This window comes from Oncorhynchus mykiss, chromosome 28 (genome assembly GCF_057628025.1).
Source record: "Oncorhynchus mykiss isolate SJ-2025 chromosome 28, ASM5762802v1, whole genome shotgun sequence".
Taxonomy (NCBI): domain Eukaryota; kingdom Metazoa; phylum Chordata; class Actinopteri; order Salmoniformes; family Salmonidae; genus Oncorhynchus; species Oncorhynchus mykiss.
In genome coordinates, this window is record NC_143049.1 from 10,884,063 (window position 1) to 10,897,136 (window position 13,074).

Here is a 13,074-nt window from a genome sequence, read left to right on the forward strand (position 1 = left end):
GGACACCCACCATTATTAACACTCCCATCCGGTAAGAATGAATTAATATCAGTTGATTTCCACAGTGCATCATTGAAAGTTGTCTGCTCAGTCTTAACTACTACCTCTCTCCTCTATTCTCAGGTCTGAGAATCTGACTAACATCCAATACCAGTTCTTGACTGGGTTAATCACTACACTCTGCAAATCTTTTCAGAAATGGCAAGTAAACCCCATTGGAATTAAAATAACATTTCGTCAATGACAAAACTGAAATCCAATTGATAAATTCTGATTGATTTCAGTATGTGACCTAACATAACATTAAGCCAAAAGACAACTAAGTATTATGGCATAGTTCTTACCTCTTTCTGCAGCATCTGTGATGAAAAACTGACCCCCATCTCAGAAAGTTCAGGGAATGAAAGGCCTCCATCGAACCAGTTCACACAAACAAGAAAACATTCACACATTTGCAAATATGTTTTTTATACTTGTTTCTAGTGACGCAGTAGGGCACATTTGAAATTTAACAAAGATTAATTTATGAAAATGAGTGCCATCTATCCAGTGAAGTATAAATGTAAATAACTGTTTACAACTGAAGGCTGCAATGTGACAAGTGTAATAGGACATTAACATTTCTCCTTCAGTATTCTTGTACTTCCACGTGTAATCTTCTCATAGCTAACAGAATAAACTTCTACACTAGAAAATGTTGATTAAATACTTTCCAGTATACCTGTTTGAATGACACATTTGCATGCTTTTTAATCTCTGAGGCATAGGAAATGGCCTGCACAAAACATTAGTTATTGCTTTGGATTATAGTGGACTAAGCCAATCTATCTATCTATGCCTGAACTTGGAATTTGGTTGGATTACACAATTCCAGTGACCTCTGTGCCCCTAATCATTCTACTCACACAAATGCTCGATATAGGCAGAATACTCTACTCCCACCAATCTGGGGTATGAACAAGGGGAAATAAACTGCACACACAACAATAAAATAAGCCTACATTGCAACCCTTCAGAACATAATTCATTTTGAGAGGTGAGCAGAGGCCACAAATACAGGATTTTACAGGACCAAAGAGTGCAATTCAGTTGATCAAAATGTTTTGAACATATGGTCTGCATGGACATTGAACTTCACTTTAAAACATTTGTAGGTCAGTGCAAACTGCATAACAATTTTAATAGGAATTCAAACTTTTATAAAAAGGAATCTATTTAATTAACATTATGGCAGCTAAAATGTCAGGGTTAAAAAAATTCAAGTGCAACGTGTCTATTTAGAAGGATAAAGTGTTAATGTCCAGTTTGTTAATTTAGCGAAGAGGAATTGTAGGTTGTAAAGGAATGAAAATACTTTCAGTGATTAGTCAGTGTCTTTACCCTAAGGCTCATAAATTGTTCTATTTAGGTTTCCACAGTGTAGTTTCACTTCTGAATAAAATGGAGAACCACACTACCTCAGGAGCTCCAACCAATACATACTTTATATCCAGTTAATTATATTTTGCTACAATACTGGACTACAAATTATATCATAACACACAAACAAAATAAGGGGGTGGGGGAATTGAACCAGTGCACTAGGTACTGTCCTATCTATAGTAGGCAGGCAGCACAAGCAGGACTTCAAGACCAAGCTTATGAGAAAACAAAACACTGAATGCAGCAATAATTCAGCACAGTCACCAGATCTGTGCTTATACTACAAAGACTGTAAGCATTTAAGAGTCACACCTGCTCACATTAGAGCAAAGTCAATTCAATATGAAACGTTTTTGTAACTAAGGAGCGTCATCGTTCTGCGTAGAGATGATCAGTCTTGTCCTCTGTAAAAAGAGTGCTGATTTCCAACCCTTATCCGCCCACAATTTCCTCATCTCAATCAGTAACATTGGTTTCTGGGTCAATTTCCTTGCTCTCCTGAGATGCAAACCAGTCTCGCACCTGCTGGTAGCTCATTCGTGACTTTTTGCAAAGGGCATCAAGGTCTTTCTCATGAAGAACCCCAGTCAAGCGATGGTAAACCCCCAGCGGCTTGATGTCCGGGAAATCGGCAGTGGATGCTGCTGTGGCGCCATTCGCTTGAGACTTACGTTTGCGGCTACCCATAACCCGAGGGATCCCACTGGAACCGTTTCCACCGGTGACTCCACTGCCATTTTGCTGTGTGGCTAGTTCAGACAGAAATTGCTCACGGACCCCCTGCACCCAGCGTAGCTGCCCATTTTTAACAGCGTAGCGCGTATCCCCAAACCACTGGATGATGTCTGCACGGGGCAAGCCTGTGAGTTCTACCAGCTGGGTGTAGTCCTCACTCTTAGGCCACTGGCAGTGCAGGAAGTGCTCCTTTAGTATGTCCAGTTGTTCCTTGGTCTTCCGTAGTCGGCCAGCAGGTGTAAGAGTAGACCAGGATGAGGGAGGACTGGAGAGAGACAGGGCTGTGAGTGAGGCTTTGGCTGAGCGAGCAGACTTCTGCAGGGTGCTGGTGCTAGTGGAACTATGCTTAATAGTGGGGACAATAGTCGAAAGGGGAGGGGTGGTAGAATGAGAGGGGGAGGAAGAAGCACAGATGGTAACGGCTGATGGTGGTTGTTTAATCTCTGGATCTTTGTTGCCCCTAATCAACTGTAGGGGCTTTTCTTCCCTTTTCACCTCCTCTTCCTTAACAGTCTCAGTGTGAACAGAGGCTTCCTCTGCAACCTCGTCCTCCTCCGCCTCTACTGCTCCCTCCCCAAAGGTCTCCAGGCTGTTTGACAGGAAGTTCTGGAAGAAATGTGAATCTTTCACCCCATTGCTGCGAGCTCCCTTCCATTGAGCCCCTCTCTGCACTTCAATATCATTTTCTTGATCCCGAGGCCTGTGAGCTACGCGTGGAAAAGACTGGAGTTGCTGAGACTCGTCCTTTGCTTCTCCTATGACGAGCTGAGGGTAGACCATGGATGTTCTTAGCAGTCCGCGCCCATTTCTAAGCTGGTACCGGCTGTCGCTGAACCATTTGCGGATGTCATTGCGGCTCAGGCCCGTTTCATTCTGCAGGCATCGGAGCTCTGTCTCTGCAGGCCAGTTTTCACGCAGGAAGCTGCTGCGAAGGACTGCAAGCTGAGCTTTGGTCTTTTTGTAGCGTCCGCGTTGTTGTCGCTGTGGAGAGCCAAGTGAGGTCTCAGAGAGGTTCAGGGAAGGCTCTGTCGCGGTAGTTGCTGGCATGTCTACAGGAGGGCGGTAGTAGTATGAATCCTGAGGGGGTGGGAGAGAGGAACTGAAATGTCGGATGGTGGAGGCTGGTTTGCAGTGTTCTGGAGTCTCATGTCTGGCACGTTTTCTTGGGTGGAGCAGGGAAGAGTTAAGACCATTATTCATTTGGCCTGTGTCCTCTGCTTCCACAGACATCTCCCCACACCCCTTCCTCATCTTTATCTCATCTTTCTCATTTGCATAGTCGTTAGTCCACTCAGGTCCGGCCAGCTTGCCACGCGTCTCCTCAATCTCCTCTGAGGCCCAGCTGATGCCGTATTTGATTCTCTGCACCATGAACCAGACCTTGACTTTGTCCAGAGGCAGGGCACAGAGCCGTGCCAAGGCATTCACCTCACGAGATGTTGGGTATGGGAACACATTGAATGCCTGGATCAGCTCTTGGATGGTGTCAAGCTCACGTGTCTGATTTGACTGTGTCCATACTAGCTTCGGGCCCTCAGAGACCAAAGGCAGGCACACCACAGAGTTGTGGTTGGTGCTGAAACTAACACCACCATCTCTAACCTTGCCTCTATCACTGTCTGTTGCATCGTGGTCAAAGGATAGATGGCTCTTTCCATTGGTTATCTGGTGGTGTGGCGTTTTGGAGGAACGCGGGGCGGCATGCTTTCCTTCACACGCCGTCTTTGTGACGTCACTCTGGAATGTCTCCATATTCACCTCCAGGCCTATTCTTCTGTTACGGTCAATGTGTGTTGCCATCGGTGGTGTCACCGCACGTCACTCCAGTCTAGTAGAGATAAGACAAAGATGTAAAATACATTGTGCTCAAATTGATTATCGCACTAACAAAAAAAATATGAGAACTAGCACTGGAGTTTGCCAATGTCTAGTCCAGGGGTCTCCAATAGGTAGATCGCTTGCCCGTCGGACTGAAATTAGCATTTGAATCAGGAAAGTGTGCTCTCACGACCTCTACAAGCAAGAATGTTGGAAAAAAATGTATTTTAACGTACTTTACCAGTTGTCCGTGCAGTTGGTCCTTTGGGCTGTAGGAATGTGAGCCAATATCCACAGCTAAGTATAATTGCATCTACTTTTCAAAGCGCTCTGTCCTCTTTTCACAAGTTCTCCGTCCTCTGAGAATGAAGTTTGACCCCACACCAGAGGCAGTGAGTCACAACAGAAACACCTATGGAAAGAGAAAATAGATTGAACATTTGACATTCTCAATGTGTAGGCGATTCATACATGAGAAAATATATAAAAATTAGAGTAAGATGTTTTATAATATAATCTCTTTTTGAAAAACAGAAATAAAACAGCTATGGCAGAGGACAGTTGACTTCATACAAAAGGCAAACTCGAGATTGGCTATTAGGGAGAATTTATGTACAACTCTGCCCTGACCTGACCAAAAGCATAAATGAAGTTAACTGTCAATTCACAGAGAAAACTATGGAACGCAACAAGTGCATATTTTGTATTTCTTATATTCCTTTTGTTGTAGCATTATTGAGAGGGAACCTGGAAGTAAACATTTTATTGTACTGTAGTGTGTACAGCATGTGTATCATCTGGACATTTCCCCCTGACAAATATATTTACAAAGTTCGGACTAAATCCAATATCCCATATGGTCCATTTTTGCCCCCCTGGTCCTGGAGGGGCTTCAGTCTGGATGTCCTAGCCTGGCACTAACGGCAGGTAGCCTAGCGATTAAGAGCATTGGGCCAGTAACAGACAGGTCGCTGGTTCGAACCCCAGAGGCAACGAGGTGAAAAGTCTGCCAATGTGCCCTTGAGCAATGCACTTCACCCTAATTGCTCCTGTAGGTCACTCTGGATAAAAGCATCTGCTAAATGACAAAAATTAACTAACATCTAATTCAACTTCGATTGCCAATACCGAACCTTCATTAGCTGAATTGAGGCGAAGACATTTGGAGGATGGCCTGGTGTCAAGAAGGGCAGCAAAGAAGCCACTTCTCTCCAGGAAAAACATCAGGGACAAACTGATATTCTTCTAAAAGTACAGGGATTGGAGTGCTGAGGACTGGGGTAAAGTAATTTTCTTTTTGAATCCCCTTTCCGATTGTTTGGGGCTTCCGGAAAAAAAGCTTGTCCGGAGAAGACAAGGTGAGCGCTACCATCAGTCCTATGTCATGCCAACAGTAAAGCATCCTGAGACCATTTATGTGTGGGGTTGCTTCTCAGCCAAGGGCGTTGGCTCACTCACAATTTTGCCTAAGAACACAGCAATGAATAAAGAATGGTACCAACACATCCTTCGAGAGCAACTTCTCCCAACCATCCAGGAACAGTTTGGTGACGAACAATGCCTTTTCCAGCATGATGGAGCACCTTGATAAGGCAAAAGTGATAACTAAGTGGCTCGGGGAACAAAACATTGATATTTTGGGTCCAAGGCCAGGAAACTCCCCAGACCTTAATCCCATTGAGGACTTGTGGTCAATCCTCAAGAGGTGGATGGACAAACAAAAACCCACAAATTCTGACAAACTCCAAGCAAGAATGAGCTGCCATCAGTCAGGATGTGGCCCAGAAGTTAATTGACAGCATGCCAGGCCAGATTGCAGAGGTCTTGAAAAAGAAGGGTCAACACTGCAAATATTGACTCTTTGCATGAACTTCATGTAATTGTCAAAAGCCTTTGACACTTATGAAATGCTTGTAATTATACTTCAGTATTCCATAGTAACATCTGACAAAAATATCTAAAGACACTGAAGCAGCAACATTTGTGGAAATTAATATTTGTGTCATTCTCAAACTTTTGGCCACGACTGTATACGATGAATGAATAAGGGCATAACTGGGACAAAATATGCAAACCCTGCAGCCTTCCAGCTAGGAGTTTAAATGATGATTGCAATAACATAATAAGCCGAAAGTAACCCAAAATGAAATGAGCAAAGTATTTGAGAAATTAGATCAAGTTGACTAAGATATGCGGTTTAATTCTGGGCCGGCATTATGGACGGGCAACTGTACCACCTTGCCTATCCAAATGGCGCTGGAGATGGCTGCCGTTTTACGATCCCCGAACCAAATGTACGTGTTTTTTTCCCCTATCATTATTTGTAACTTATTTTGTACATAATGCTTCTGCCACCATCTCTTATGACGAGAAAAGAGCTTCCAGAAATCAGGACAGCAATTATTCACCCCATACTGGATAAGATTTTTCTTTTCTTTAACAACTCGGACGCAAAGGATTTACTCCAGACACCCGACAAGGCCCTCATCCCGTCATTCGCTAAGCTACAGGACTGTTTTTCTTGCACCAACTGGAATATGTTCCGGGATTCTTCAGATGGCATTGATGAGTACACCAGTCACTGGCTTCATCAATAAGTGCATCGATGACGTCATCCCCACAGTGACTGTACCTGCATACCCCAACCAGAAGCCATTGATTACAGGCAACATCCGCACTGAGCTAAAGGGAAGAGCTGCCTCTTTCAAGGAGCGGGACTAACCCGGAAGCTTGTAAGAAATCCCGCTCTGCCCTCCGACGAACCATCAAACAGGCAAAGTGTAAATACAGGACTAAGATTGAATCATACTACACCAGTTCCGACACTCGTCGGATGTGGCAGGACTTGCAAACTATTACAGACTACAAAGGGAAGCACAGCCATGGGCTGCCCAGTGACACGAGCCTACCAGATGAGCTAAATTACTTCTATGCTCGCGTCGAGGCAAGTAACACAAACACATCCACCACGCTGATCCTCAACACAGGGCCCCTTCAGGGGTGCATGCTCAGTCCCCTCCTGTACTCCCTGTTCACTCATGACTGCATGGCCAAGCACGACTCCAACACCATCATTAAGTTTGCCTATGACAACAGTGGTAGGCCTGATCACTAACAACGATGAGACAGCCTATAGGGTGATGCCAGGACAACAACCTCTCCCTCAATGTGTTCAAGACAAAGAAGATGATTGTGGACTACAAGAAAAGGAGGACCAAGCACACCCCCATTGTCATCTGGGCTGCAGTGAAGCAGGTTGAGAGCTTCAAGTTCCTTGGTGTTCACATCACCAACAAACTATCATGGTCCAGACACACCAAGACAGTCGTGAAGAGGGCAAGACAAAGCCTATTCCCCCTCAGGAGACTGAAAAGATTTGGCAAGGGTCCTCAGATACTCAAAAAGTTCTACAGCTGCACCATCGAGGGAATCATGGCTGGTTGTATCAATGCCTGGTATAGCAAATGCTTGGCCATCTGCAAGGCACTACAAAGGGTAGATGTACGGCCCAGTACATCACGGGGCCAAGCTTCCTGCCATCCAAGACCTCTATACCAGGCGGTGTCAAGGAAAGCCCTAAAAATTATCAAGGAGTCCAGCCACCCTAGTCATAGACTGTTCTCTCTGCTATCGCATGGCAAGCGGTACTGGAGCGCCAAGTCTAGGTCCAAAAGAATTAACAGCTTCCACCCCCAAGCCATAAGACTCCTGAACAGCTAATTAAATGGCTAACCAGGCTATTTGCATTGCCCCCCCCCCCCCCCTTTTACACTGCTGCTACTCTGGTTATCATCTATGCATAGTCACTTTAACTCTACCTACATGTATATTGTACCTCAATTACCTTGACTAACCGGTGCCGCCGCACATTGACTCTGTACCGGTACCCCCTGTATATAGCCTCTATTGTTATTTTACTGCTGCTCTTTAATTATTTTTTTATTTACTTAGCACTTGTTCTTTTTAAACTGCATTGTTGGTTAGGGGCTTGTAAGTAAGCATTTCACTGTAAGGTCTACACCGGTTGTATTCGGCACATGTGACAAATCACATGTCACTACAGACCCTGGTTCAATTCTAGGCTGTATCACAACCGGCCGTGATTGGGAGTCCCATAGGGCAGCGTACAATTGGCCCAGCGTCGCCCGGGTCAGGGTTTGGCCGGGGTAAGCCATCATTGTAAATAAGAATTTGTTCTTAACTGGAATTGCCTAGTTAAATAAAGGTTAAATAACATTTTAAATCACAAGTGCATAGGCCTAGAACGGAAGGGTTGTGTGGCAAAGATATGGGCATCGCTCTCCAGAATGCATGCACTCAGCTTTCCAGAATGTGCTCCATTGTCTCCTGCCAATTCCTGCACATTCATTGTTTCATTGTGTGAATTGTTTGGCCTTTGATTATATATTTTTATTAATTCCCTTTTACATATTTAACCAGTAGGCCTAGTAAATGTACCATTAATCCCAGTCATTTGGTTACATTCATTTCTGTTAATGCATGCATTACAGTCATTTACCGTTCACTTTCTCAGAGTGGAAACGTTGTTTGCAGAGTTCACAACCTGCTATACTTGTGAGAAATAACTTTTGGTTCATTTCATAACCATAATTTACGAGTTTTGTAAATGTTGTCATTGTCTTTTGTTTGGAGTGCTTCATGTGAGCAATGAGCATGTGTGTGGATCCTCTGTCCTGATAACGTAGAGCGTGCGCGCTTCAGCACACCAAACTGCTGAGTTCATACAATATTGCACTTCACTAGAGATAGCTCAAATAAAGACAGACATGTATCAGGATATTTTCTACTGTGTCTAATTATTGGCTTTAAGCCTATGCATGACTTAGTTGACGATGGGAGTGATAGCCTATAGGCCAATGCCGCAGTCGAACTCTCTCGGAGTTCCATGCGCTAATTTCTTTAGTCGCCAATGGATCACGGTGTAGGCAATCAATGTGTCCATATGGCAAAGGCTGGTGCTCTTGCATTAGTTGAATTTAAACGTTTTGATTTGTATAATTTTAATTAATTCAGATTATGATTAACCACGTGACAATTATTGAACTGAAACTTGTCCATCTTTTTATTTGCATTTACAAATACTAAACTGACACGCAGATTGGTAGAAATTTAGGATAAATTGTAAGTTTGGCCAAATTTGAAACTCAGGAGCTGCTTATTCTTTATTGTGACACCCATTTACTAGAACACCCATTGATAAAAATGGTCCCGCCTATAGAATTCAAATGGCAGTCCAATTGGTTCATTCGGGCGCTGGCCCTGATCCAATGTACGAGACTGACGGTCAGGGGCTGGGCTATATAATCTCCAAACTCAGAACCAAATCACCCAAGTGATTAGCGAACTTAATGTATCATGCTGCGTTCTGTTGCAACTCATTAGTTTTCGGAAATTATACATTTATATTCCCCCAAAAAGATGTGGGTCAACCAGTGAGCGAGCAAACTAGTAGCCCTTGACAACAAAAAAAATGCTAGGTACAAATGTGGCCGACAGAGAAAGATATCCGGCGCTTTGCTAATAGTAGCCCAAACAGCCCTCATCATTTTAACATTGTTACAAATGTAACATCAAGACAGCTTACAATGCGGAACAGCTCACAAGTTGGAACAGATATTTTGATCCTTTGTGGCGTACCAGCTCAAATGGTCAGACTGCACAGGCGCACTCACTCGGACACGCTTCAGTAATAACAAAGAAACAAACTTACCGGAATCATGTTTTAGCCCATTTATTCTCTGGCGTTGGATAAAGTTTTTATTTAATTTTTTATATCCCAGTCTTTTTTTGTTAACCCTGTTAATGGCTGAAGTTGGACAGGAAACAATAGTCTGTCTGACCCCGTCGCTTTATCTATCCGTCGAACCTCAAACGGGTTCTCGTTTCGGATACAATGACGCGAAACAATTCTAGAACTTTGTTTTGTCTCAAGTTAAGAACCAAACGGATACTTGATAATGATACACCTTTAGAAGTGAATCAGCAATTGGTTGAACCCGTTTCCTTACTGTACCCCTCTCGGTCAGTTGTTGCTTTAGTTCTGAAAATCCGAGCGTTTCCCCTGTCCTGCCAAGACGAGGACCAGAAACTCACACAGGCCCCACCATCTCCTGAGTGACGATAGAGAGGGTGTGGCATTCTATGCAAAGCAGGACTGGGATTGGATGAAAGCGCTTGTAAAGGACTGGTCAGCAAAATAACTCTTCTAAAACACACTTATGGGCACTGCAATCGCCATGCTTGTAAGGTTATATAAATATATAGTTTTTCGAAAGTGTTTACAGACACCATTGAGTGCAGACTACATAGACGTGTAAACAAAATTGACATGTACAACATAAGCATTATTTGACTCAACGACCAACAGTGGAGCGTTTTGTGATCAAATAAAAATGTTGCCCTAGGAGGATTCGACCACACGACCATAGTACTTTAAGAAAAGTTATATATGGCAATATATTTATATTACTTATATGTTTTATATGGGCATATGTGGTGGAAACATACACTATATATACAAAATATGTGGACACCCCTTCAAATGAGTGGATTTGGCCATTTCAGCCACACCCGTTGCTGACAGGTGAATAAAATCGAGCACACAGCCATGTAATCTCCATAGACAAAAATTGGCAGTAGAATGGCTTTACTGAAGAGCTCAGTGACTTTCAACGTGGCACCGTAATGGTATGCCACCTTCCCTACAAGTCAGTTTTTCAGATTTCTGTGCTGGTAGAGCTGCCCCGGTCAACTGTAAGTGCTGATGGAAACGTCTAGGAGCAACAATGTCTCAGCTGCGAAGTGGTAAGCTACACAAGCTCACAGAACGGGACCGTGGCGTGCTGAAGCGCATAGTGTGTAAAAACTGCATAGTGTGCTGTTACAGCAGCAAAGGGGGGACAAACTCCATATTAATGTTTGATGAGCATGTGTCCATATACTTTTGGTCATGTAGTGTGTTTGCCCATATATAAAATCTAATTATTTTTTATTTGTCACATGCCGAATACAACAGGTGTACCTAACCATGACATGCTTACTTACAAGCCCTTAACCAACAATGCAATTCAAGAAAGAGTTACGAAAATATTTACTAAATAAACGAAAGTAAAAAAATGAAAAGTAGCACAATAAAATAACTACAGAGGCTATATGCAAGGGTTACCGGTACCGAGTGAACGTGTGGGGGTACAAGTTAGTCAAGGTAATTTGTACATGTAGGTAGGGGTAAAGTGAGATAATAAACAGCGAGTAGCAGCAGTGTAAAAAAGTGTGTGGGGGGGGTCAATGTAAATCATTTTCATTTGATTAATTGTTCAGCAGTCTTATGGCTTGGGGGTAGAAGCTGTTAAGGAGTCTTTTGGACCTAGACTTGGCACTCCGGTACCGCTTGCCGTGCGGTAGCAGAGAGAACAGTCAATGACTTGGGTGACTGGAGTCTGACAATTTCTTGGGCCTTCCTCTGACACTGTCTTGTGTATATAGGTGCTGGATGGAAGGAAGCTTGGCCCCAGTGATGTACTGAGCCGTACGCACTACCCTCTGTAGCGCCTTATGGTCAGATGCCGAGCAGTTGCCATATCAGGCGGTAATGCAACCGGTCATGATGCTCTCGATGGTGCAGCTGTAGAACTTTTTGATGATCTGGGGACCCATGCCAAATCTTTTCAGTCACCTGATGGGGAAAAGGTGTTGTCGTGCCTCTTCTTGACTGTCTTGGTGTGTTTGGACCATTAAGTTTGTTGGGGATGTGAACACCAAGGAACTTGAAACTCTCGACCCGCTCCATTACAGCCCTGTCAATGTGAATGGAGGCGTGATCGGTCCTCCTTTTCCTGTAGTCCACAATCATCTCCTTTGTCTTGCTCACATTTGTTGTCCTGGCACCACACTGCCAGGTCTCTGACCTCCTCCCTATAGACTTTCTCATCGTTGTCGGTGATCACTGTTGTGTCATCAGAAAACTTAATGATGGTGTTGCAGTCGTGCTTGGCCACGCAGTTGTGGGTGAACAGGGAGTACAGGAGGGGACTAATCACGCACTCCTGAGGGGCCCCTGTGTTGAGGATCGGATCAGCGTGGCAGATGTGTTGTTGCCTACCCTTACCACTTGGAGGCGGCCCGTCAGGAAGTCCAGGATCCAGTTGCAGAGGGAGGTGTTTAGTCCCATAGTCCTTAGCTTAGTGCTGAGCTTTGTGGGCACTATGGTGTTGAACGCTGAGCTGTAGGCATTCTCACATAGGTTCCTTTTGTCCAGGTGGGAAAGGGCAGTGTGGAGTGCGATTGAGAATACATCCTCTGTGGATCTCTTGAGACGTTATGCAAATTGGAGTTGATCTAGGGTTTCCGGGATGATGGTATTGATGTGAGCCAGGACCAGCCTTTCAAAGCACTTCATGGCTACCGACGTGAGTGCTACAGGCAGTAGTCATTCAGGCAGGTTACCTTCGCTTTCTTGGGCACAGGGATTATGGGGGTCTGCTTGAAAAATGTAGGTATTACAGACTCTGTCAGGGAGAGGTTGAAAATGTCAGTGAAAACACTTGCTAGTTGGTCTGCGCATGCTCTGAGTACACGTCCTTGTAATCCGTCTGGCCCCGCGGCCTTGCGAATGTTGACCTGTCTTGATCACATTGGAACATCTGGTGCTCTCATGCATGCTTAAGCGTTGCTTGCCTCGAACATAAAAGGCATTTAGCTCGTCTGGTAGACTCGTGTCACTGGGCAGCTCACAGCTGGGTTTCCCTTTTGTAGTCCGTAATAGTTTGCTAGCCCTGCCACATACGACAAGCGTCAAAGCCAGTGTAGTAGGATTCATATATGCCCATATTTCACCGAGTTATAGTTCATGTGAGGAAATAAGTCATTAGAACTTAATCTACGGATTTCACATTACTTGGAATACAGAGATGCATCTATTGGTCACAGATACAGTATCAGTCAAAAGTCTGGACACACCTACTCATTCCAGGGCTTTTCTTGACATTGTAGAATAATAGTGAAGACATCAAAACTATGAAAATACATGCAAGACGTTCCACACAAACTTTTAACAAGGCACACCTGTTAATTGAAATG

At 44.1% G+C, this 13,074-nt stretch overlaps 1 protein-coding gene across 2 annotated transcripts; it reads right to left on the reverse strand.

Annotated features, from left to right (window-relative positions):
- Positions 1 to 451: 451 nt before the first annotated feature.
- LOC110508478 (homeobox and leucine zipper protein Homez) lies at positions 452 to 10,134 on the reverse strand. 2 transcript variants are annotated; one of them, XM_021589019.3, is made up of 3 exons: positions 9,707 to 10,134; positions 4,217 to 4,387; positions 452 to 3,985 (listed from the first exon to the last, which is right to left on the reverse strand). In XM_021589019.3, the coding sequence occupies exon 3, from the start codon at positions 3,955 to 3,957 to the stop codon at positions 1,879 to 1,881; it is 2,079 nt and encodes a 692-aa protein (XP_021444694.3). In that variant the 5' UTR covers positions 3,958 to 3,985; positions 4,217 to 4,387; positions 9,707 to 10,134; the 3' UTR covers positions 452 to 1,878. The 2 variants fall into 2 exon arrangements, with proteins under 2 accessions (XP_021444694.3, XP_021444693.3); XM_021589018.3 differs by having other exon boundaries at positions 4,212 to 4,387; positions 9,707 to 10,129.
- Positions 10,135 to 13,074: the final 2,940 nt, after the last annotated feature.

What these genes read in the sequence shown, in the direction of transcription:
- LOC110508478 (XM_021589019.3), bottom strand. Translation starts at nt 3,957, where the DNA reads ATGGCAACACACATTGACCGTAACAGAAGAATAGGCCTGGAGGTGAAT.